The sequence below is a fragment of the Falco naumanni genome, chromosome 5, assembly GCF_017639655.2.
Source record: "Falco naumanni isolate bFalNau1 chromosome 5, bFalNau1.pat, whole genome shotgun sequence".
Lineage (NCBI taxonomy): Eukaryota > Metazoa > Chordata > Aves > Falconiformes > Falconidae > Falco > Falco naumanni.
In genome coordinates, this window is record NC_054058.1 from 85,981,711 (window position 1) to 86,008,207 (window position 26,497).

General features: G+C 45.5%; 2 protein-coding genes and 1 long non-coding RNA gene across 7 annotated transcripts in view; 1 reads left to right on the plus strand and 2 right to left on the minus strand.

The window, feature by feature from the left end:
- Window positions 1-2,658, minus strand: part of LOC121088514 — a 6,223-nt gene extending 3,565 nt beyond the window's left edge. Inside the window, exon 1 of the long non-coding RNA XR_005827975.1 lies at window positions 2,209-2,658. This is a non-coding gene — a long non-coding RNA (uncharacterized LOC121088514). The remainder of the gene's footprint in view (window positions 1-2,208) is intronic.
- Window positions 2,659-3,515: 857 nt separating this feature from the next.
- SELENOO (selenoprotein O) lies at window positions 3,516-19,714 on the minus strand. The gene is made up of 9 exons (XM_040594736.1): window positions 19,128-19,714; window positions 17,459-17,662; window positions 16,304-16,484; window positions 12,438-12,568; window positions 11,750-12,030; window positions 11,269-11,419; window positions 8,950-9,135; window positions 7,709-7,865; window positions 3,516-7,045 (listed from the first exon to the last, which is right to left on the minus strand). The coding sequence occupies exons 1-9, from the start codon at window positions 19,694-19,696 to the stop codon at window positions 6,851-6,853; spliced, it is 2,055 nt and encodes a 684-aa protein (XP_040450670.1). The 5' UTR covers window positions 19,697-19,714; the 3' UTR covers window positions 3,516-6,850.
- A 183-nt stretch (window positions 19,715-19,897) lies between these two features.
- LOC121088512 lies at window positions 19,898-26,324 on the plus strand. Of its 5 annotated transcripts, none has more exons than XR_005827973.1 (2): window positions 19,898-19,962; window positions 23,832-26,324. XR_005827973.1 is itself a non-coding variant. In XM_040594739.1 (2 exons), the coding sequence occupies exon 1, from the start codon at window positions 20,158-20,160 to the stop codon at window positions 21,568-21,570; it is 1,413 nt and encodes a 470-aa protein (XP_040450673.1). In that variant the 5' UTR covers window positions 19,989-20,157; the 3' UTR covers window positions 21,571-25,246; window positions 25,932-26,324. The 5 variants fall into 5 exon arrangements, 3 of the variants coding, with proteins under 3 accessions (XP_040450673.1, XP_040450674.1, XP_040450672.1); XR_005827972.1 differs by having other exon boundaries at window positions 19,935-19,970; XM_040594739.1 differs by lacking the exon at window positions 19,898-19,962 and having other exon boundaries at window positions 19,989-25,246; window positions 25,932-26,324.
- Window positions 26,325-26,497: the final 173 nt, after the last annotated feature.

Sequence of the window (26,497 nt, forward strand, 5' to 3'; positions counted from 1 at the left end):
CTCACCGCTGAGTGAGATTGCCTTGCCTAACACAAGCTTAGCAAGAGCTCTGCAGTGCTGCGGCACTGTCCTTGCAAAACCAAAACAGCAGCAGGGGAGGAAAGGAACAGTACAGACCTTCAGATTTTTTGCATGCCTTGGCTACAGAAACAGATAAGCACAACTTTTTCCCTTGGGTTTCTATTCCCCTGTTAATTAAGCAGTAGCTGTAAAACCTGCATGACTGCTTATTTATTATGCACAGAAGAAGAGGCAATCAATACTCAGGTCTGTCTGAAAGTTTCTCGCTATCCCTCATGTCCTTTGATTTATATCCACGGCACCTGTCCCACATCGCAGGGTAGCTGCACCCATCAGTTGCAAGGCTGATTTGGGGTGGGAGAGAATCGGGGTGCTAAGAGGCAGGGCAGAGGGACCAAACGCAACATTTTTATACAGTTGAGAGCAACCGAGAACTGCCACTGCACGCAGAAAAACCTCCCACTCTAAATGCATGAAGCATAAAGCCAAATGAAAAGAAGATGTAACATATATATTGGATGCATTATTTAAAATATAGCCTCAGCTGTGTGACCTTACACTGGATGTGACAGCACGGTGAAACCCTCCTGCCGGGTTTACACCCATTACCTTCACGTATCACCTGGCTCTGGAGGGGTAAGTGCAGTTTGTTGCCTCTGCCCATCTCATACTGACTCTGGTCAGAAGTCAGGCTGCCTGTGTCCCGTCCACCCGTGTAACAGAGCTGAAGGGTGCACTAAGGAAGGGCATCGTGGCTGCTTGAGCACGATCTAGCGTAACCCAGCAGACTGTGTGTGGTGGTACGTGATCCAACGAAGGGTGCTGTGTGGAAATACACACCCAAGTGTGTGAAGCATGGATCTGTCCAAGTAAATCCAGGATAATCAAGGCCTAAATTTTCAACCCTTTGCTTGGATGCACTCCATGCAAAGGGAGAAGCAGCAGGTTTGGCCTAAACCCATTTCCACCACAGGCAAACCGAAATGCAGAATACCAGAAACGACCCTGTTCAACACGTACTTTGAAGTGCAGAGATTTACCCCAGCTGAAGCACCCTGAGGAGCCACACGTATATTCAGGTGGGAAAGCAAGCCGTGTCAGAGCTGGGTGATGGCCCAGCACTACCTCAAGATGGTTCTCCACATTCCCAACTGATCAGCAGAACAAGTTACTCGATACTTTTACTAACACCTAAAAACCACTTTTCTATCCCCTTCTCCAATTCACTTGCAAAGACTGCTCACTCTCCCCTTCCTGAGCAGGCCTAGCCTGCGAGCAAGCGGATCCCACTGCGTGAGGATCTGGGTGGCCAAGCACAGTACAGACGAAGAGCCATGCAGAACTCCAGTTAAAACCCCTCTGAACCTGCTGTATCATTAGAGGCCCCAGACAGCAACTAGCTGCTGCCAGCGTCCCCAGATGAGATCTTCCCAAAGGTAAGAAACCCTGCACTGAACTGCACTAGGCTAGTCAGCCCCAGAACGTTCCCAGAGCAACACAGGCTGGCCAGGATCTCGGGAAGTCATCTAGTTCTATCCCTGCTTAGCACAGGTCCACCTGGCCAAGGCCCTGAGCAGCCTGTTCTAGTGACATTCTGAGAATCACCAAGGATTGAGATCCTACCACCTCTGGGCAGCTTGTTTCAAGTTTCACTGCCCTTATGGTAGAAAAAAAAATAAAATTATATCTACTCAATTTCCCATCTTGCAACTCTGTTCATCGTCTCTCATCCTATTACTGTGCTCCCTTGAGAAGAGTCTGCTCTACCTCCTCTGCACTCCCCCAGCACAGCATTTCTCCTTAGCCTTCTCCTGAGGCTGAAGAAACCCAGTCCTCTCCGTCTGTCCTATGCACACCACAGAGTCTGTGCTACTCTGCCCAGAGCCAGTTTTTGACTACACCACCGTCACGGCTCAGAACAAGCACGTGCCACCGCTCATCTGGCTGCCAGTGCAAATATTTCTCCCCTTCAAACCCACATTTTCCCTTTCTCTGCCCCCTCCCCACCCCCCACCACCACGGAAGAGGCATATGCTTTGCTCAAGAAAGCCATGAACAACCGAAGTAATCTGTTAAAACACGAATGTAACATTAATGAGGTTTTGGTTTAAAGCCACATGGAGGAATATGTAAAACCCTTGGCTCTGCTAATAACTAGCTTTGGAGTAAGTAGAAAGTGATCCTCACCATCGAATTGCTTCCTGAGCCTCTGGGCCCCACAGCTCACCGGGAGGTCTCCTGTACTCAGACTGAAGGAGTAAGAGGCTCCGAATGCCGCAGAACGGTTTACAGATTGCGAGATCCTGATCCACGTGAGGAAACGGTAACAGGGCCACCTGCCAGGGCATCCGTCTCATCCAACACGCTCTGTACTAGATGCTCTCCGCTCTGAAGAGTCGTGGTATCACAGAGAACATCTTTGAAAAACAAAAATATCTGCATAAACTACTCAACCTAGTTTAAATAAACTTAAAACAAAATTTCCCTGGTTTCCGCTGGGATTGAGTTAATTTTCCTCTTAGTAGCTGGTGCAGGGCTGTGTTTTGGCTCCGGTGTGAGAGCGGTGCTGACAGCACTCTGATGGCTTTGGTTGTTGCTGGGTGATGTTTGTACAAAGTCAAGAACTTCTCAGTTTCTCAGGCCCTGCCGGCGAGAGGGGTGGAGGGGCACAGGACATTGGGAGGGGACAGAGCCAGGACAGCTGGCCTGAACTGCCCAAAGATATTCCATACCGTACGGCATCACGCTGAGTGTATAAACTCGAGGGGTTGGCCAGGGTGAGCCGATCACTGCTGGGGGACTGGCTGGGCACTGGTCAGTGGGTGGTAAGCAACCGTATCGTGCATCACTTGGTGGGGGTTTTATCCCCTCCTTCCCTTTGGATTTTATTCCTCTCCCCTTTCTCTCTCCTTCACATTACAACTGTTATTATTTTTATTTTATTTCAACTATTGAATTGTTCTTACCTCAACCCCCGAGTTTCACCTTTTTCCTGATTCTCCTCCCCATCCTGCTGAGGGCCGGGCAGAGGAGCAGTGAGCAAGCAGCTGCATGGTACTTGGCTGCTGGCTGTGGTTAAACCACAACAAAAATGCATCATTTTCTACTCAAAGACCTATTTCTGTGAGCAGAGTTTAAAATCACATCCTGTACCTGCTGACATCAGGTAGTGAGTTTAATTCCAGTGATGCAAGGAAGAATAAAAAAGGTGGCAGCGCAGGTCTCATGGCCAAGTAACTTGGAGGGAGGTTTCTCTTTGAAAGTGGTGAGGGTTCTTACCTTGCTCCAGACATACCACCAAGTTCGCTGACAGGTCAGGAAACCATCCCTGTGATAATCCACTCTCAGAAAACACCGCAAAAATACAAAGTGAGGTTTCTGTGATACAACCTGGCCATCTGATAACACAAAGTGAAACCTTGTAAAGAAATTAAGTCTGCAAACAGTATAGTTAACAACAAAACTCTTTCAGAAAACAGGCATGAACAAGAATATTAAAACTGAATGGTTTTTAATTTTTTTTAAATAAAAGAATCAAAGAAAGCCATAGCACTTATTGGAGAAAAGAAAAATCCCACCCACAACACATTTCAAAGTGAGAGCTGACAGTAAAACATTGGGCAAGTGTAGATCTACAAGCTCATGAAGCAGAATTAGGGTGAAATCTTACGAAGTCATGAGAGGAGTCCCACTACCACGTGAGACTATCCAGAGACATCTCTCCAAGAGCTTCTCATTTCTGTTTCGTATTTTGGGTACCACTTGCTTTCATGCAAGGGTAGTTCAGGCTGTACAGACACAGATTAAGTGTAAACAAGTGTTTCCACTGAAAAGCTGTTGATGTGAAGAGTCACCAATTCATTTTGAGCACACGTCCATGGCTTTTATACAAGCAGAATATCTGACCAATAAGAAATATTATTTTCAGGTTTACCTATTGCGAATACAAGCTGTAAAAATCACGAAGCAATTTATGGTTCAAGTATTTAGACTCAGAAATGTTATAAGCTGTATTCCCTTCTCTCTGAAGAACTGAGCTAAGAGATAAGGTTCTTCCCTGGACAAAATATGGTCTAACTGTCCTAAACAACCTCCTGCTTCCACGCTGCTCCAGAAACAAGAACAGAAGAAACTCACTATCAGAGCTGAAATTGCTACCTGCCTTTTGATATGAGAGTGCTGGAAGAGCACAAGCATTCCACTTGGCTCCAGATTATCACACTTCTTTGGGTACAAAGCATCGATATTATTGCATGCATTGAGAAGCCAAGCAGTTGAATGTCAGTGCAGTTAGGCTGTGCGAATACCTTCTTGGTATTTCCACCCATCAGTGAACATATGGCGTCAATTACAAATACTGAGTGGCATGCCAAAGCAGCCACATCAAGGGTCTGCATTCATCACTTCAAGACCTCTTGCACTTGATCTATATGTAAGCAATGAATGGATTTAGCAGGAAGCACCACCACACTTTCATTCTCCACCGTTACATTCAATTTTCCTAAGGATAAAACTGCTAGCAAATTATTTCAAAGCATCTCTCTCCATGATTTTGGCATTATAGATGTGCAATAATTTGTATCTTTACGTAGAAAACAATTTGGTAGTTAATTCAAATTCTCCTGTGTACAAACACACAGTTATAATATCATCCTCCTTCTCTGTACCATTATTAATAGAGATCTACTCAAAACCCCCAAATTATTATCAGAATGTCATTAGGAAGACTTGATCCCTTGGGCACGGTGTAAAATTATTACTTTTTAGACCATTCTGTTAAGCCAAAAGCTTGGGCAGAGCTCCTCCAAAATACTGTTCTCCTCTGCCTCCCAAAAGGAAAGACATACATTGAGGAACAAAATCAGCACAGAATTACGTTGATTCACTTGCAGCAACTTTGCCCCCATCGCTCCCTTCTGGACCAGGCACACCACGAGGGACCACTGGTTCTGCAAACGTGTCAGGGGTATGTCTGAAGCATCTTTCAAACTGCCAGCACACTTCCCCCGTGCAGTCCTTTTTACCAGGCACTGACTTTCTGTTAAAAGTTTCCGTTAAATGGCTTGGTTCCAGTACCCCCAAGTTCAGAGGAAGGATAACCCTTGAGGAAACTCTCAAACTCCTCCAAATGGATTATTTCTAAAAGCTGGCCAGCCGCACCAGCTAGCATTACTTGTTGTCCACTTCATCAAGGTACTTCCTCTTTAAAGTACATCATGGAAAGGTAAATACACCTTCAGGTTTGTCCTTCTTTGTACGGACTCCAAAATGTCACAGTAAGCACCGTGTTTGTCAGAGATTCTAGTTTGTCACAAATCATCACTCGGCATCAGCTTCTCCGGGTCAAAGGCAAGACAGAATGAATGTTTACATTCAAAGCATCACCTATTTACTGTGGCAGCAAGGAGGACAAACTGATTATTAGTACAGGTGGATAAGCAGCAGCCCAACTGTTCTCTGTTCTTCAATAGCTTGTATTTTGAGGAAGACTTAAGAGCACAATTCAACCTGAGCTAACACCAAGCTTGCACAGGGGTGGAGGAAGAATTTACTAGAGTACATTAAACTCACAGTGTAAGACGGTGGTCTCTTTGGAAAAGAGAAACCTTTGCATTAAACTAAAATTTTTCGAAGATTTCAGGTATCTGAACCAGTAATAGAGTCCTTTAGAAAGAAGTTCAAAAAGCTAAGTATAACTAACTATGGAACAACATTTTTTTGATGATGTGGCAATAATGGCAACCAACTTTCTCCTGAAATCTCAACTGAAACACTATTGACAAGTAACTTGCAAGTAAGTCAACTCCCATCCTCTTCCCATATCCTCTATAATCTTTTATACAGGCTCAAACAGCACGTTCCTGAATGAAAACTTTCAGCATAGAGATTTTCAAAGATCGTGGAAACAAACTAAATGGTGCAAGACCAGAAGAATCCCACTGACCAGGGTGAACGAACAGGTACCCCGCCTGCATGCTCCTCATACAAGGAGACTCTGTAAGAGCACGCAAATAAACAGACAATGAACCTGGATCTGAGGACTGGAATAGTTTAAAGTTCACGCTGATCTGGCTAACTGACCTTGCCCGAGTCAACTGGCTTACAAACTGCACTCGTGATTTTAGTAAATATTTACATGTGTTGTAGGCAAACATACTGAACCTGAATAAACTTTACCACCAAGATTTTCAAGTGCAAATGTATAGTCTCCCTTAATCCTGCTCTTAAGGTATTTTTTAAAAAATTCAATTGCTCCCCCCAAACCCTAGCCTGCACAAATTCTCTGATAATAGATAATGATTAAATATCAGTCTGAAGGTTCACAAGAAATGAACTACTTAAATGAAACATAGCTTCAAACAAGCAACACAATCTATTTCTCCATTAAAAGAGGACCAAAAGTCCCTGCATAGAGAAAGCAGCAAATAAATGTTAGAAGTACTATTAGTTAAGACATCAGACAAAAACAGATCAGATTCCTGACTTGCTATTTTTGTCTTCACATAACAACTCCATTTGGATGTTTGAAATTCAGTTTGCCTCAACATAAAATACTGCTTTCTACTTGCAATGCAGCATGAATAAAGGAAAGAATTTCAGTCCAAAAATGTTTACATTACTGATGTATATGGACTGTCGTTTGTTATTGGTTTGTTCCAATGATCCATGATTGCTTCAGATTAAGCACAGTTGGAGACTGTTGCAGATGCATCCAAATGTAGGGTTGTTTCAATAACTTAATAGCACTTTGATATTTGCCTTGCTGAATTCTTCACTGCTGAAGGAGAATCAGAGTCTTCAGTTTACAGCAAAAAACCAAACAAGGCAGTTAGGAAGATCATGTAACACAGAGCTCTGAAGCCCACAGCGGAGGTTTACTGCAATATGGTAGCCTGCTTCTGGTCTCTTGAGCACAAGCAGCTGCTGTAGCAGTTGCTCCCTCCTCTTCTGCCTCTTCCTTTACCTCCCTGAAACCTTCTGCTTCTTGGAATGGATTCTCCAAGAGTTTCAGTACATTTCTTACCTAGAGAGAAAACACAGCATGGGTATGAGAATTTAGAAAGGCAAAACTATGTAGAGAAGAACCTCACACCAAATAATGATCTGGTATATTGTATTTAATGCACCAACTCCAGACAAGCCAAATATTAAGTAGATGAACACTACACATATCAAATAAGCTGAGAACTAAGATTGTAACTGGCTGAGTTTGTATCTGTATGGAACTCAAGCTCAAATAACTTGAAATTCAAGTATTGAATATAAGTTCGTGTCATTCATTTCTCAAAACAAATTAATTTTCCCATATGCTGCAGGTAACAATCCAGGTGCTGGACTCCACAGGTGAAAGCCATAAGTTTTGAAAGATAACAGCACAGCAAGGAACAAGTATAAATTAATCCCCAGCTGCCTCCCAAGGTAAACACCATCCTGAAGACTGTAAAAGCAGGGTTAAGTGTCTTGTGCTACAAAAGCTGGTCAAGTTCAGATTTAGATTTTCAATTCCTTTCTTTGTTCTGCAGTCATTAAAGTTACAGCTCCCTCAAAAATAATAAAGGCCTTCCAAACAGTAAATTCCCACTCCGAATCCCCTTGCTGCCCAAGATGCCAGAATGAATCTCACCCAGCATAATGTCAGTCATCAACAGCACCACTACACATCCATACAAGCCTAGAGAAACGTTACCTCTGAGAAATCCCCATTTTCTGCTGCTTCTATGGCATTCTGGGCAATATAATTTCTCAAGATATATTTTGGATTGTTTGAATTCATAACCTTCACACGATCAGCGTTCCAGGCATCAGCATCACTAACATTTTCTACTTCTTTTTGCAAACGGACTCTGAAATCAAGCGAGTGAAAACAACTGGTTTGGATCAAGAATCATATGTAAAAGTTGACACATTCCCTTGCCTTGAGATCCTTAGTTTGCAGTTCTTAGTACATCACCTATAATCCCCTCAGTTTATAAAATGCAGCATGACATTAGAATACAAAACACCACTTCATTTAAAAGCAGCATTATAAACCATCAGGAGCTCCTGACAGGGCTCAAGGAAGTGGGCACATGGTGCATGTTCTCTGAAAAAGTCAGATTGAGACACTGGCTCATGGTCTGTTCTGCACTGCTCCACAAAACCCACCACATTCAGATCGTCTTTTAAGTACTTCTATGCTTGTTTATTAGTTAAAGTTTTTGATGTTCTGATAAAAGTACAGGGATGCATACAGCTGAGGCAGTTTGTTCTACCTTTTAGCAGCAATGCTTGCCAGAACTCTCAGCCTCACTGGAGAACAAGATCACAGGCAGCCAGGTGACAAAAGGAGTCCTGACCCAATCCACACAGCAGAAACAACTAATGCTCTAGTAAGATGTTATCTTTATTCAAAAATTTTCTGCTAACACTAAGTTTTTAGGCTTTTAAGTTATCCTATTGGAATACTCTGGACATTTTTTTCCTGGCCATGATTTCTTTTACAGTTACTCTGATTAAAAATACCTCCACTTGCTTTCTACATTAATACATAGATTTTTCTTTCAGAAAAACATTTTAAAAGGATAAAATTCTTGGAGGCCAGTTAATCGTAGTTACTGAGCACTCGAAAGCTCACAACTGAAAGTAACCTCTGCCAGAACCGACACCTACACTCTTGAAGCACTTTTAATGCTAGATTTGATGCTAAGTGATTTCTGTGCCCCTGTTCCTCCCCAAGATCTAGCAGACTAAATACAGAGATACCCTTGAACTTTCACAGCAACACAGACACCGATCTTGGAAGTACTTAATATTCTGAGTCGCATTCTCTCCACATCCCTCCCAATCTATATATGTCAAGGCAGGGTGTGTGCTTCATGAGACAGACACACTGTTCTCAAATAAAATGAACTACTAAAATACACTGCTGTGAATAACGAGAAACCTTACCTGTATTTCTCCAACCACTCTTTCCAGTGTCTTTTATTTCTGCTGAGTAAATCAGCTGCTGTTAACTGCTGCAGTTTAGAGAATTGTTCAATGCGTTCCAATTCTTTATTTATATTAGCTTTTGTTCCAATTAATGCAAACAGCTGAGGATTAGACTGTGCCAACATTAGCATCATTGACAGTTGTCTGGGAACAAAAGGAACAAACACATAAAGTTGAGCTGCTCATCAAGAACCATCTTTTTGCAACCATAAAGTAGATACAAAAACATTCACAATAACCCATGATTTCACTAGAGAGGTTAAGTAACAGTACTTCATAATTAATAGAACAATTTTTTTTATCACAAATTATGCTACTTTTACTGTTCCTTCCCCCTCTTCAGTGTGTTTAATTCACACTCCTGTGGCGCATAAGGTGCATTTTCAGAATTACCAGTTGGGTTTAGATGTGCAATTCTTATCAAAATACCCTTGTAACTCTGACAGAAATTTGGAATAAGGAATTTGATCTTACTTAGGTGCGAAGATAATACAGAATCCATAGGGTTTGTGCTCCTGAAAATTTCTTTTCCTAACATTAATACTGTAACAGCATGTGCATAAAGATTTAACACCTACTGATTTTACCAGTACTAATAAAACCCCAAATAGTAAGGGGAAAGGTACCTCATTTAAGTCGTATGAGACAACAGTTTATTTAATTTTTTTAATTAGCCAGTCTAAATCACAGAACGAGAACTACTTTGTGGTAATAAATTCTCAATAATATCCAGGCAGGTTTGACTAGGATTCTATCTTTTTACATTCGACTGTGTTAGCTGGTGCTGTACCATAGCTTCACCTTATTTTTCAATACCATGCTAGCTAACAGTTTTTTTCCTGGATTAATAACTGCACTACAGCATAAAGTGGGGGAAAAAAATAATAATAGTATAAGCTGCAACATATCAAGATAAACTAAGTTTTTTATTTCCTTCTATGAATGCATTTATAAACAAAGGAGAAATGTTATTCCCTGGCCTCAAAACAGACAACTCGTTATATCAGATTGTATTTTCCTACTTGTAGTAAGCAGAGATAAGCTATGTGCTTTGATTTCTGAGTTTATATAAAGTACTATCCAAATACGATTTACCATCTGACATGCCCATCTCTACAATATCCAAGTGCTATGATTAAAAAAATCACTTATGCACTTACTTTAACACAGTACTATTCCCCTCTAAAGTCTTACATATATATTATGATGATTTATAGCTACTTTTCATGTTCCTCTAAGCCTGAATGCAGCATTTAAAAAAAAAATATTGTCTCACCTCTATCACACCAGCTATCTTCATATTGTACGATAAGCTGCTTGCAATTTCAAAGCAGCTGAAACCCGGAACATAATTAAGCAGTATCCTCCACTTTAATTTATGTGCCTTTCATTTTAGCGTATCATCACAAAAAACTTAAATAACCAGCAATACCTCCAAAATTATAAATGGCTACAGCCAGCTATCTTGGCACAGCACCAAACTTGTATGAACAAGTCTCACCCCAGTCCATTTTCTCAACTCCCTGCTTTCTGCAAGTTGTTAACCGTGATATCAACACACAGAAAAAGCTGAAGAATTTGGTGGGTTCACTACCTTCACGTAACACGTATTAACCGGGGCGGGGGGGGAGGAAAACAGTACCCAAAATACCCCCACTTTAATTCCCCCCACCCCCGCCCCGGGAAGATGCTAGAAAAAAAATGACAGATTAATGGGTCACACTCATTCCTTGGTTTCCACTGCTCCAAAAAAAGTGAAAAACTGCTGCTACAATCACCATTATAAGCAGCAGTTGAACAAAACTTACTAACTTTCCACAGAGTAACTAGACTACAGAATGCGGCCCATCAAACGGGACATGGAGAGTACCCACACAATTTTCAGAGCCTGAAGTGTGCACGTAGGTTATATTTAGGCCAGACCATTGGTGGCTGAGAGTGATTGTTTGCTGACAATACACTGGCAGAACACAGTAGCATTATTGTTCAAACCCATTCCTTCTACAAAACATTTCTGTATCACTTCACTATCTGGCACGCTCACTGCCTTAGCCAGCAGAGACAGTAGAGGGGGAAAAAAAAAAAATGCCATATGAAAGCTCGGACAACTTTAGCCCATGAGCCAGCTGCTGGAAGCCACTGCTGAGCATTCACCAGTCACAAAGCACACAAGAATTCGCACTGCTGTAGATTATGATGCATCTACTTAACTGAGAAATATTACATAGCATGCAGAATTCATTACAGTTATAATGAAATTAAAAGCATGAGTATTACCTTGGATCCATCTGTGGCTTGAAAACAACTTTCAGTTCTTCCACAGAAGCACACTGATTCGTAAGCTCTTCTATGAAATTTTCCAATTCTGAAGAATCAGAGTCTACTGAGAATGAACTCAGCAAGTAGAAAATATTTGTGAAGTCCCCACCTGAAAAAGTTAATTTTGTGAGTAATGCAACTAATAAATCGGCAGGAAAACAGGTCCCATATCTCCTTCCGAACTCCCCCCACCGCAGCACAGGTCACCACTCTGAAGAGGCAAACTGCTCCCTTAGTGAGGGTGCAAACGTGAGACAGCATGAGCCCTGTACAAGGCAACAACTGCCCCACACATCACAAGAAGGTAATTATTTTTCAGTCTTTTGTTCTTTTCTCAGATAACAATGCAGTTGCATGAGGCTGCTTCTAAACTACATTTTGATTTGATTACAGACACTGATGACTAATTAAATAATAATCTTCTGTGCTCTTCACCAACCTGTGAGATGCATAGTTTCAAGGAGCTCAGACACCAATTTACCATCTTCTTCTAATTCCAGCTGGATTAGACCTAGTTTCTTCCTCATCTTCTGCAAATAATGTTTCTCAAATTCTGCGTCATATTCCTCTTCCAGGATGAGTTCACTTATTTCCAAGGGCAGCTCTGGAACTAGAGCTTCAGCAAGCTTCCCCAGGTTCCACTTGCAAATCTCTGGCTGCTTGTTGTAAGCATAGCGCCCTGTATTATCAGAACCATTGCAGATGTGCTCAGGGTCATATCTGCAAATGAAGAAACAGCATTCTTCTAATTATCTGGACACAAATACTGCAATAAGTACTATTTTTAGTATTTCAGCCTTCTCTAGGAAACTAAAAAATTCAAAAGGGAACACTCCTTCTTGATTCCTTACCCAAAATTACCTCATTAGATACTTTCCTGACCTTTCAAACACTGAGAAACCCCACAGGCCATAAGAACAGTCTAACAGGTAGAGATGCTGTGGATACAGTTAAAAAGAAGTGGAAAATAAGAATTACAGGACAACTAGAACTAACTTAATCGCCTTTGCTATAAAGAGGGCTCATAAATCTACTTTAGAGTCAAAATGTTAGAGCAATCATGAACATCGGGATTGTTACACATAGCAAATACATACCCACACTTACAACAATTATGCCACACTGACCTGTCCATAAATCCAAAAGGGCCATAGTCAATGGTTAGTCCAACTATGCTCATATTATCTGTATTCAGCACACCATGGCAAAACCCAACACATTGCCATTCAGCAACCAATCTTGCTGTCCGTTTTGTTATCTAAAAGAGAATTTATTTTTTTCATTTTTCAACACAACGTATTTCAAATACATTTATGTATTTCCAAGCATTTCCTAGTCTGAACTGATGTTTCTACAGCTCCGATGGAAGCAGACTCTGACAGTATACCATACACACAAATGTACATATGTGTCCCAAGGACACCTTGCTTCTCTCCTCCTGTTAGTAACTGCCCATTTTCTCAGTCTCCCATTTCTGTTTGCCTTCTTTCCTTCCATGCCTGACTTGCAAGTCAATTGGACAGCTGTAAATCATACTGGAGACAGAACGCTGAAGGAAGGTAAACCGTTTGACACCAGACTTGTATACTATTTCAGTCACTATATAAATACAATCTTTGGCTTACTACTTATTTTAAAGACCCTTTAACTACAGGCAGAAGAAAACACAAGCAAAGACTAAGAAATAAAATTAACTATATGCAACAAAGCTCAATGTAAAATTAGTCTTTTTGTTTACCTGGTACATAGGAGTGATTTACAGGAAGGCAAGTGGTTTACACAAAAGATTATTCCCTGCTAACAAGTTCTAGCACTGATAAGCGCTTCTCCCAATTTGATGAGAGTGGAAAAAAACCTACAAGGTTAAGTAAAACTATTCCAAGAATGACAATTTTATTTAAAGGCAATTCTTCACTGAACGCATGCTTCACCAGAGTTTCTCCATCGCTTAACTAAGAGTTATTGTTATGGAATCCTTGACTGCAATCACTGCATTTGCCCCATTCTTCAAATAATGTAACATTTTAAAATAGTTCTAGTTATTTAATTAAATTAGCCCACCTGTCAACTACCAACTAGATATGCCTTACAAAATCTAAAATTCAGGAAGCTAACCTGGCTTTTAAATAAACCTAAGTATTTCCGAATACTTCACTGAATTGCTGTAAATAAAAATTGTATGTAACCATTAGCTAAAATTTTTAAATCAAACTGTTTTCATAGCTAAAGATCACCTATCTTCCCAAATAGCTATCAATGTACAGAAGTTTAAAGCAACTATTCTCTCCAGGCTGCAGTGTAAGTGTACTTTACTGAGGTTTAAAAAACAATCTAGTTAACAGAGGAAATATTAGTTTTATGCCTCAGTCCTCAAACCCAGAATTTTTCCATTTTTCTTTTTTTTTTAAACATGTGCAGTTAGATAGGAAAGAAAAATTAAAAAAAAAAGCTTGCCCAGCGATAATCTGACAAGTAGTAAAACCCACAAATGATGCTTGGAACAGAAGCTTTCCGTTCATCCACAAGATCTCACTTTTTACAACATTCTTGTGTTAGGTTCCCTATCCATTTTTTCCAAATGCTGCCTCACAGGGCAGTTGGCAATCAGCTGCATGTGTCCCAAAGTGATTACTGGTATGCCATAAACCAGTAAGGGAGACACACCCTGCAGATGGCTCTGTGCCAGAAAGATGGTAAAACTTCAAAATAAAAAAAACACTGACCACCAGGGTTGGGATGAAAGCGCTCCAGCAGTAAGGCAATTCATCACTGCTGGATGTCTTTGTAGGGATGCATCACGTGCTGTCAGTGTTCTGGTAAAAAAAGGAATCCCTCTAATGAGAGCACCTGAAAGCCTGGGTGCCACTCAAAGATGGATATATTGATTAGAAAGACAGCTTTGCACCGACTTTTACCTCTATTCTTTTTGATCACATTTTTCTACTGCTAGCCATACCAAAAAACAAGTATGGCATATATATAAATAAGAGCACTATCCCAAGGACATGCTCATTTAAATTTAAACAACACCCACAAATTTTTCGAATAAGTACAGATAATGGTGTTTGCTTCCTAGACAGTGGTGTCAAATGCAATCACTTGTACTTTTTTTTCTTCCATTTCTTACACAGTGCAAAAAGAAAGAAAAAGCACGTTGGAGTTGAGCTGACAGCACTTTCCCATTATTTTAAAAAAAGAAAAGAAAAAAAAAAAGATGGATGTGTTTGTCAGGTTAGGTGAGGGACTGGGGTGCTTTTTTTCAGGTGGAGAATATATGGGAAGTCTTCACCAAGGAGGAGAGAAATCATGAAGAGGCAATGTGCACACAGGTGTGGAACATGGAAACAAACAAAAAAATGTTGAGATGGGGGCAATAAGGAAAGAATGCCAGGGTGGTGGGGAAGAGACCAGTAGTAACTGGGCCAAGAAAAGCAGCCAAAAGCAGAAAGAAGCAGGACTGGGCACACATGTTTGCAAAGAACCCCAATTCCCATGACTTTTCCGGCATCAGAAAGTAAACGTGCCATCAACTACAGTGCTGGACATGCACATAGTGGGTGACAAGCCACAGGTCTCATCAACTCCAATCAAACACAAAATGCCTGGCCAGTGAAGTTAAACTCTTCGGCACCCAGTGGTAGGCCAAGCCACAGCTTGCTTCTGGAGAACTAATGCTAGTATGCACAGGTTGTGTTAAAGCAAAAAAATAAACAAAAACCCCACAAAACCAAAATACGTCCAAAACAGAAACAGAACACCCACAAATTCAAAGCCCATAAAATTTAGAGAATATCAGATTCCAAGCCTGCCTTTTGACCTCTTATTGGTCTGTTACAAACACGCATCATGTCGCAGACATCCCCTTAGTCCCTACCAGATCATTTCAGATTTCAAAGCACCACAACTGCTTTTATGTAGACTAGTCAATTGTATTAGACTGGTATTTTTTTAATTATTCCGTTTACTGTCTAGTTACAGCATTCCTATTTGGTTTGTAATATTACTTGAACTTCAGGTGATCCAAGTCAGAGCCTTTATTATAGTTCTCCAGCAATTTCAAACTGAATCCCTTTTGCAAGGGTAGCATTACTACATACTAATCACTACAAGAGAAGCATCTTACTCTCTTATCCCAAATCCCTTCTTTGCTCACTGAGACACAGGAATATAGAAACAGAACTTCAATGTCAAGAACAGCAATACAGTACCAACAGTGAGAAAAAAAGATATACTCAGAGGATAAAGCATAGATAACAATTAATTTAGCTATGTTTTACTTTAGAGAGAAATACAGCAATTCTACATTCATTAATGTTACGGTTCAGATTTTACTACGGATCTCCAGTAATTGTTAAGATATAAATTTGTACAGTAATTGAAAACAGGTTGAAATAGGTGTCTCAGAAATCACCCAGCCTCTCCTCTGCACCACTGCAGGATGACCTGACACTACACAATTAATCTCACCTGATCTTACCATTACCAAAACAGGAGGTTTTGCAATTTCCTCAGGCAAGCCCTTGATTGCCTTTTGATCTTTAGAATTGAAATGTTTAGTGATTTGCAGTCAAGGAACGTTCTTGTTTGTAATTTGGAAAATGAGAGACAGGAAATGACTCCACGTTATCAGTATTTTACAAGACTATGTCTTGCAAGTCTTAGGTACCTGTCAACTCATCATTGGATAGTCAGGGTCAGAACTTCCCCTCACAGCCTGAAACACTCTCAACAAATGGAGACAATTCTTGGGAAGCTCCCCCAGAGCAGAAAAACCATGAACCACTATTAAAAACATTAAACCACTTTCATTGGTTTGATCAATAGCAACATTGAAGAAGACTCTTAATAGAACTACTTGTCAGTGAAAACAAAGAAAAGAATAGTTCAAATAAGTGAATGATACAAGGTATTAACAGATTCCAGTCATCTGTACTTGCCGATGGAGTTCCTAAAGATGACTATGGATTTGTGAAGAGAATCTGATCTTTCTTACCTCTTTGAAGAAAGCAGCATTCCTCTGAATACTGTTGTCTGAATAAGCCTCCTGGATTTCTGGATAGAAAGTGCTGATCACATAATCAAGCATCTGTATTCGAATATCATTTCGGTTAACACTGGGACCCTTGCGTCCTGTGTATTCATCAGTAGGTTTAAAAATTTCGAAAGAACCAAATCTGTTTTAAAATAATAAAAACATGTTTTCCTATTATCTGATACTATTAACTTAATCCGACAGTACATGTAGTAACTTGTAACACCTACGGTTGTTGCAACAACACCCCATTATCTCTTGAGTTTAACACCAATCCTTCAACTGAGAGAAAAAACCTGCAAGATTCCTACGCTGAACCTAGGGAGGCTCAGCGACTCAACACAAGGAAGCACTTACATCCACCTGTAGCCAAACTGACAGATCAAGCGAGACCCTACCTGGTACCAAAAACCAGCTTGTTAAATGCTTCTACATTACGATGTACAACGCTTCTACAACCACTTCTACAGCAAAATTCTGAGTAATTTATCCTGAGTAAATATACAGGAATAGGACATTTAAATTACTGGACCATACATCAAGCATACAAGATAGATTTTTCCACATATGTATATACGCGCACACATACAATATATACACATGCATATATTCCTTATGCCTCGCCTTCCTCTAATATTCTGTTACCTTACAAGAAGCAATGCAACTTCCTGAAACTCCTAACGTTTTGTGTTGGAGCAGGAACCTCATACACTTCTCAGGCAGAGAAAGTGCACCCGCACTTTGACAGTACTACATCAGAATAGCTTTGGAGTTCAGGGTGGAGCTACAATCCGTCACTACTACCAACACCAAAACCCCCATGTATTCCATGCAGGCATAAACATGAAAAACCTCTTCAGAGGTCTGCAGAACTTAGCTGTTCTTTCTACCAGGTTAGCAACCCTTAGTTTTATCTGTCTCTGTGCAGACACCAGCTCATCCCACCTACTGGACAAGAGCAGCAGTTTCCTACAGCCCGGCGTAATGAGTTCCAAACCTCCAGAACCAGACACATGCAAATGGTGCTGTTATAGAAATACACTTAAAGTGGTATTTTAAAGACTGCTGTGCTTGGTTCTAAAGAGTAAAAAAAAACCCAACAAAATTGGCTCCTACCTTATAAATGTAGAAGCTATTCTCAGAACAACTGTACACCTTTCACTTTTTGGATTCCCATCATAAAATATATCACGGACAACTTTCGAGTCAGATGTCACACACGTTCCAGCCCTTGTTGTCGGTATTCCTAGGTGAAACATAGCCTCGCTGCACAGGAATTCCCGTATGCTTGACCGCAGGACTTTCCGACCATCAGCTTGCCTGCAAGACATGGACAGTTGTCAGGCTATAAAGGCAGGTACCTTAGCAGTAGAGAAACAAAAGACTAGAAGTGCCATGCTCTGCCCACAGTCACACGATAAAGTAATGGCAGATCTGAGAACAAAATCTGGACCTTCGAACTTCTGTTAAAGCTCAATTTCAGTTAGACAGACTTAACACACTTGCAATGAAGACCACACAGAACAGAAGAAAACAAACTTTCCAGTTACACATATACCTTCTAACCATAAATTTTGTTTTAGTCATGCAATAGTATTTCAAAAGAATTTAAAAAAATTTCAACGAGTATAGCTATTTTATTATATAAGTCACTGGTTTCCTCTTAATAAAATGGCTACTGTTACACCTCTTGAAAACCTGTATCATTTTGGATCTTCCCGGGTAAGTAATCTGCATAGCAGTCCTATTTAAGGAAAAAAAAAAACAAACAAAACAACAACAACCTGAACAGACAGCAAAGTAGCTTATTTAACAGACCTCAAGCAAACAGAACAGGTGCAGGTGGTTCTCAGGTCACACTCCCAGCACTTCAGGAGCCACAGGAGAGCAGCCCCAGGCAGACCTGCAAGGCTACCACCGTGTCTGGGATTTTCAGTGATTTCCTGAACTTTCACAGCCCTGAAGGTGGCCCTCAGAGCACCACATGTCTGAAATAAGGTGTCACTGAGCCTGCACAGCTGGAACAAAAAGTACAGGAACTGCAAGTGGGACAAACGACCTGAGAGATTTAAAGCCGTGCAGGCTAAACCAGCTAACGAAGACATCCATCCTCTGCAGGGATTTGGTCAGTATGCCATCTTGGGGGCTCTTCCACCCATCCCTCCCAGAGCCAGGAAGGATGGAGCAAACGCGCTGCTGGCAGCGGGGCCAGCAGCACAAACAAACCAAACACCTGCATTTTAAATACCGTTTGCGTGGGCCACAGGACCACACGGCAGCAAGCTGTCAGGTGGCTGTTACACACCGCTGTCCCCGCATTCATCGCAGCCTGCGCCCTCCCGAAGGCGGCACAGCCTCAGCTGGGGATAACCAGGCACAGACCTGAAGGAGATGCGATTACAGCCTTATTTTCCAGAGGAAAATTTTGCCACCTTCTGCTTTGGCATTTAAGCATTGCACTTGCTGCAGCCAAGATTACAAAAAAACCCAAAACAACAACAACAAAAAAAAACCAACAAGAAAAAACCGCAAGAAAACCGAACAAAACCCAGGAGGGCCTAAGAGACGACCTCTGCCTCGGGCAACGACCCTCAGCACTGAGCCAGCTGGAAAAGCACCTGGCTAAGGCCATTGGGAAGCCGGTCCCCGGCCCCCCCCGCACCGCCAGCTCGCCACGCCACGCCGGGGCTTCGCGGGGGGCACCGGGGTGACGCTCCCTCCCCCACCGGGCCGGGCCGCCGCTGCCCCGCTCCCCCCCACGCCGGGCCGCCCCGCGGGGCCTTACCGGGAGAAGGGGGTGAGGCCGGCGCCCTTGAGCTGGATCTCCCAGCGCTCGCCCCGCGGGCCCAGCACCTCGCCCAGGTACATGGCGGCGCCGTCGCCCAGCTGCCCCGCGAAGCTGCCGAACTGGTGGCCGCAGTAGCAGTGCGCCGCCGGCTCCGAGCCCGCCAGCAGCCGGTTCCCGCTGAAGTACAGCGCCGCCTCGGCCTCCGCCGCCTCCCGGTCGGCCGCCGGCGCCTCCAGCCCCAGCAGCGCCAGCGCCGGCAGCGACATGGCCACCAGCCGTGGGTTCTCCAGCGGGCTGGGCCGCACCCGGGAGAAGCAGGCGCCGGGGACGGCCCGCGGCCCGCCGTCCTCCGAGGCGTCCACCGGCAGCGAGCGCAGCGCCAGGTTGTCGAAGCGCAGGGCGCCCAGCCAGCCCCCGCCGCCCGCCTGCGCGCCGCCCTCGGGGCCGCCCGGCCGCGCCGGGAGAGCGGCGGGCTGCTGCATGGCGGCGCCCGGCCGGCCCGCGCCCGCCGGCGGCAGCAGCAGCGCCCGGGGAAAACGGCGGCAGCCGCGCAGCGCCGCGGCCATCCGGCTGCCGGCGGGGTGGGCCCGGGGGCGGGCGGCGGCGGCGGCGGGGGGAGCCCCGCCCACGGGGGGACGGCCGCCAGCGGGGCCGAGAGGCAGCGGGGCCGCGCCCGCGGGGCTGGGCGGGAGGCGGGGCAGGCGGGAGGGGGTGGCTCACGGCGGGGTGGGCACCGGGGTGGGCACCGGGGCGGGGGCGGCGGGTATAAATGCCGGCCCTGCGGAACGGCGGCCTTAACCCGGCCGGAGAGACCGCCAGGAGCTAGCAGCAGGTTGCGGGGTGGGTGGCGCGGGGGAGGGAGCGCGGCGGGTCCGGGGGCAGCGCTGCCGCTCTGCCTGCGCCCTGGTGCCTCGGGCGGCCGGTCCGCCTCCGCTGCGCCTCGGGCGCCTGCTCGGAAGGGGGTAGCCGCGGGGGGGGGCGGCCGGCCGGCCGTGGGCTCGCCCGGGGCTAGCCCGGCGGGGTTAGGATGTCCTGGCTAACGAGAGGAGAGAAGGAGGAGGCGGAAAGCTCCCTGAGCCCGGAGGAGGGGGGCCTGCTGGTTGAGGCCATGCTGGAGCACGGGGGAGACCCGTGGGACTATAAGGAGGTTGGGCAGGAGCCCACCCTGAAAGCGGCGGAGCGGCTGTGGCTGAATTACGTGGCCGCCAGCCACCCCAAGGGGGAGAAGAAGTGCGCGGCCCTGCAGTGGCTGCTGTTCGACCTGGCCCGGGTGCTGCAGGCGGCGGTGGAGGAGAAGGAGCGCTGCATCCAGGGCCTGCGGGGCGACCTGCGGGCGGCTCGCGGGGACGCCCTGGCGCTGAGCCGGCAGGCCGAGCAGCTGCGGCAGCTGAGGGAGGCGCTGGGGGCCGAGGCGGCCGAGAACGCCCGGCTGAGGAGGAAGGTGCAGTGCCTGGGCACGCTGCTGTCGCTGGGGCAGGGCGTGGATCACGGGAAGGCGGCGGCGCTCAGCAAGGCGGACGGGGAGCCCGAGGCGTGGGGCGGGGACGGCTGGAGCGCGGCGGCGCCGGCAGCGGGCGCCGCGGGTGCCGGGGAAGCGGAGGCGGGGAGGGGGCGGGGAGCGGAGGATGTGGCCGGGAAGGAGAAGGCGTGGAGGAAGCAGAAGGAGGGGTGGCCCGTGTGGGTGAGCCGGCTGTGGGCCTCGGAGCACTGCGCGCCCTTCACACGCGAGGCGGCCAGGCGGGTGGTGGCCGCCATCGGGCTGCCGTGGCCCAAGGTGAGGGCCATTACCAGGGCCCTGCCGGCCGCCGAGACGCTGGGCGGGGAGGTCTTGAGGCTGGTGATCAGAAACCTGGGCGAGTACGAGCCCCTCAAAGACAACACGGCGGGGGAGCCCTGGAGAGATGGCCAGGAGGCGTCAGCCCACGTGTGTGGGAACGTCTTACTCCGGGTGTTGAAGCAAAGGAAGAAACCGGTGACCCCCGACTTTGACGTCTTTGGGGTGAACGTGGAGCAGGGGGACGTGGGGGTGCTGGCCTGCCGCGCTCCCGAGCCGCAGAAGGCGCTTTTCATCAGCCTGGGGTCTACTTTAATCGGCCGCCCCCTTAGTGAATGCATGGCTACCTTGGAGAACATGGGGACCCTGATGGGAGCCGAGGGAGGGGGGAAAGGGATGGCAGAGAAGCATGGCGTGGAGGAGAAGGGGAGGAAATACATTCCCAGAGGGACAATTTGGAGGTACTTGATAAGCCAGGGGGTGAGTGAAAGAGAGCTGGATAGTCAGCCCACAGGCCTTTTAATTGCCAAAATGAAGAAAATCCTTCAGGAAAAGGGGATGAAGCAAGAGGAGATTTGGGAAAAACTGACTCGGATGAATTCTTCAGCTCCTCCCCCTATCCCGAAGAAAAAGCTACACCCACCCTCAGGGGACCTTCACGATTAGCAGCCCCAACCCATGTTGTCAGTGCGATTAACCTCCACTAGTTATCCCCCACCGCACTGACCTGGTGTGCAGGAGGAGAGGCTGCGTGGAGGTACGACAGCTGTTGGAGGGAGGTGGTGGGAAGTTTCTTAATTGCTATGGGATCAAAGACTATGTTATTTGATAATCGGGGTCCTCCACTTCTGGCTAAATCCATCTGGATATTGGGAGTGGGAGGCGAAAAAGGAAGGGGGAAAGAAGTAGAAGCCCAGTTGTGGGGAGAGGAGGATAAACTGGATAGGTAGATAATTCTGGTAAAAGGGAGAGGGGAAACATTTTCAGAAAGTTTCCTGTCTCAGTTCAAGGTAGATCTGCCCAGAGGAAAATTGTGCTGGAGGCTTCTTCCCCTCCTAGTACCCATATATATATATATACACATATATATATGGTAGTAAAGCACAGAAGGGTTGTGAGGAGGCTGAGGGGTGCAATGAAGGCTGAATAGACTGGGATTTAAAATCCCTTTTTTCACAATTACTGTGGAAGCCTGTGGATGTGCAATATGTGGTCGGCGGAAACCCCTTGTAAGCTTGGGGGTTGGACCTGGCTGATTTTTAAAGGTCCCTTCCAACCCAAACCATTCTGTGAATTGTAGATCCACACTGGATTATGCCTTTGGCCCCTGGGAGTGGGCAGCACTTGAACAGTGGTGTGGTTTAACACCAGCTGGTAACCGAGTGCCGCGCAGCCGTTGGCTCACTCCCTCCTCACCCAGGGAGGTGGAGAGGAGAATCGGAAAAGAATGTAAAACTCAAGGGTTGAGATGAGAACAGTTTAACAATTGAGATAAAATAGAACCAAAAGAACAATAATGACAGTTATAATGAAAAGGATGGAGACTGGGAAAGGAATGAAATTCAAAGGGAAGGGAGAAAAGAAAACAGCTAATGCACAACTGCTTACCTTTTGCTGACTGATGCCCAGCCAGTCCCTGAGCAATGATAAGCAGGCCTGGGCATCCCCCCACAAGTTTATATACTGAGCGTGATGTCCCATGGTATGCAATACCTCTTTGGCTAGTTCAGGTCAGCTGTCCTGGCTGTGTCCCCTCCCAATTTCCCAGTGCCTGTGCCACTCCAGCCCTCTGGCGTTGCCTGAAAAACCAAGAAGTCTCTGACCAAACCGTTCCCACACCAAATGCAAAACACGGTACTGCACTAGCCACCAATAAGAAAATTAACTATGTCCCAGCCAAAACCAGGACAAGTGACAAATTGATTATGTGGACCCCTTCAAGAGGTTGAAGGAGGGTTTGTATTATTTGCTGTTGATGGAACAGCAAGATGGACAGAGGCAACAGCAGTGGGTGAGGCCGCTGCTAACACCGTGGTTTGGTGTGTATATGAAGTATTGAGCAAATGTCCTGCAGTCATAACTGATTGAGAGAAAGGAAACCACTTACCAGATGCAGCAGTCCAGAAGTTCCCGGAATGAGTAGAGGTACGTCAGTTAACTCACATTTCCTACCATGCACAGTCCTTCAGAGTGATGGAAAGAGCTAATAGGTCCATCAAGGAGAGACGGAAGCTGATTGATGAAGAAAGAAGACTAAGCTGGAGCAGTTCTGTCTGTGTGCTGGGCCATGGGAACAAAGTGCTCCCCAGGTACTGCTGCAGCCCTTAAGAGATGGTCTGTGGCCCTGCCCCACAGACAGACATCCTCTGTGGTGATGCCAGTAAGCGGCTGTGTGCCCACGATGCTGATTTGATCCTGGAGCAGGGAGCACAGGCCCATGCCGCACTCCGGTGTCTCACAGCTGAGGACTGGCATGCCAGTATAAAGCAACATGGAAATCAACCCCTGGTGGGAAATGTGGTCCTATGCACATCCCAGGTACGAAGAGGAAGGCCCAGAGAAAATTTAGGCGTGATTGTGGCTTGTTGGTTGGGAAACAAGAGACCTAAATGGAAACGGAGAAGGGGGGTTTTCATTGGTAGATGGGGCCCACTGCCAGGAAATCGGAGAGAATGTTTCTAACGTGTAAGTGAGATTGGTCTTTGGGATCAAATGTGGCTGTGGGACCTATCACAGGTGTGGACCACAGAGACCCTCACTGAAAACTATCTTCTTCAGAGTGCTTAGTGTTGTGTTAAGTCAGCATCAGGAATATTGTTAAAGCATTGCAGGCCCTGTTTCAGCGTGTTCTGCTGGCTTCTAGGTGTAAGAGCAATAGTTTGGATGTGAAACATCACCACTGCTGTTAATAACTTTATTTCTTTCAGGAAAGATGTCAAAGGAATTTTAATACAAGACCTGGAGATGATGGGGATGACCTCAGCTGTTTGGTTTCCCAGTAATAAGCGTTTGTTAATAGTCCTTCCACAATTAAGTGTCTTTATCTGTAAGAGAGCGAAGACTGGACAAAAAGATGGAACTAATAAATTAGATATTCAGCTTGGGTCCCCACATGGGTCAGCCACAGAAGTTGCATGGGATACAATTGGTACCTCTGCAACCAGTGTAACAATAAGGGGATGCAGTTGCATCACCTGATACGCTCAAAATTGTTCAAATGATGCAGATTTAGTTTTGGCCACTGAGCCTATCCAAAACTAAAATCACACCATCTGCAAGTATCTACAAACCCTGTAGGACAGTATCAATGTTAATTCTGTAAGATGGGGAAAGAAATGGGGAATTGATGTGTGAGGCATGAACTATTCCAGAACGCATCCAGAGTGTGACCTGTACATATGTGGGTTGTGCCTCTCCTATGATTGCAAAGTCTGCAACCTTGGAGGTACTAAAATGCTATCTGGAGACTATCCTGGGCAGCTGGCTCTAGGTGACCCTGCTTGAGCAGGGGGTTGGACCAAACAGCTTGAAGAGGTCCCTTCTAACCTTGGCCATTCTGCAATTCATTTTATGAAAATGGCAGCAATTTTGGATCATATACAAGGTAAATGGATAACAAACTTCAGACTGTTGTTTGTTTGATGCAACAGCAATGATAACTACCTGGGATAACCAAATATGGCACATGGTAAAAGCAACTGCCAAATTAAAAAAACAAACCAACAAACTAGAAGCGATTAAATTCAATAATATCTCTATTGTACTCATGCTCAGTTGTTAGCTGTTAAAACAGTTTTTTCAGATGGGTTAGCTCTGTTCTCATGGTTATTACGACGAGATCCCTTATTACAAGGGAAGTTTCACCAACCGCTGTTGCAAATGGACAACTAAAAGAAATGTACATACTAGTTCTGTACTGTTGGTTGTGGACCACCGGAGGATATTGTCACATGTCAGCAGAGAAGTCAGTGTGGGAACGCTGGTGGTGTTTGGTAACAGTGCGGGCTGCGTATGCGTCACCTCACCTGTAACGGGAGAGCAGGAGGATAACATGACCTCTGTGGCTCCAGGAGAAGACCAAAGGTGTGGCACTACATCTGTCAGTGGCGTACATTCATTTGCCTGTTCTCAAAATGGGGTTTTGTTCCAGATCGAGGGACTAAGGACGTCTGTCTGGGAGCTGAGAGGCCTCGCTGGGATGAGGTGTTCAGCTGGCATGACAGCATACAGAAGGGAGCCGTGAAATCGGAGAGCAGACAACAAGTTGCAAGCCTGAGGACCACCTCAGGCAAGTAAGGACCTGTCAGAACCAGAGACTGAAATTGTGAACTGTACATTTTTGGTATGTGTCTGTGGGTTTGTTTCCAAAAGTACTGCTATGCAGCACTTAATGCAGTTAATCCTGTACTTGTTACTGGTTTTAATAGAAGTAATGTTCTTTATTTTTCTGTATATGCTTTGCTCGTTTCAAAAGGAAAGGATGTGCTCATGTGCCTACCTGAACATCTTGCATGTGTTGCTAGCCTAACAGTTGCGGTGGCTTCCAGCTGGAAAGGGTTGAGCTTATGAGCACCTGGAGTGGTCTGAACATCCTTGGAGGAGGTCAGGCAGACCAGGGGGTGGCTTGTGAGCAAGAGGTCCCACTGGACCATGCAACCCCACAGAGCTGAGGCCCCAGCAGTGCTGGCAGATGGGTGACAGATGCCTCTGCTGATGCTCTCCTGTATGTGAACTGGCGGATAAGGTCCTGCTACCACTTAGCTTGCATGGGAATCAAGGCTAAGGTGGAAGAGTTGCGTATTGCAGCAGGTAAACTAAACCTAATGGGACAGCTATGGGGGAGTCGTGGGGAGCCAGGCTGCCCGCAGTGGGTATCCCTGCCAGTAACACAGTGTCAGGCTGCGAGTGCCAGTGTAATGGCATCAGAACTGTCACAGCTGGGTACGGCTGTAGCAAAATGGCTGTGGGGCCAATGGAGACTAATTCATCAGGGGCAGGTTGTTTATTTGGGAGGCGTTTGGTTACAGGAGAGGAGGTGGCAAAAACAGTGGGCCCTGATGCTGAAGAGTGAAGGATGAGATATGAAGTCTGCTGAAGACCAGATGGCTCTGCTTGATGGTAGGAGTGTGGATGCCGACGGCTGGTAGCAACACTGACCTGCAGACTCAAGCCCTGGGAGGCTGGAAGGTGTCGCCTGGGATAACCTGTTGGACTTGTTCCATCAGGTCTCTGGCTGTATGTTATGGCATGGGGGAGCAAACATGCACCTCGGGACTTACAAAACTGTCATTGAGGGTTGGCTGTGTGTGAGATCCGTTAGATCTTGGACCAGAGATCTAATCTCTCTAATCTAACGAATAAGAGTTTGTAACTTCATAGCTGTGCCTTATAGATTCCATAGATATGTAGCTTGATCAGTGGTATGGTACTTAAGTTATTATTTTTTTGTTTTGCTCATTTCCGTATAGTCTGTTCACCAGGCAATAAAGAGTGTGCCTCAGTTCTGTCTTGGGTAGCTGGTCTGAGGAGGGGAGCCATACCCTGGCACAGCCGCAGGGCTGTGGCTCATACCACGGGAGTGCTGCCTGCCATA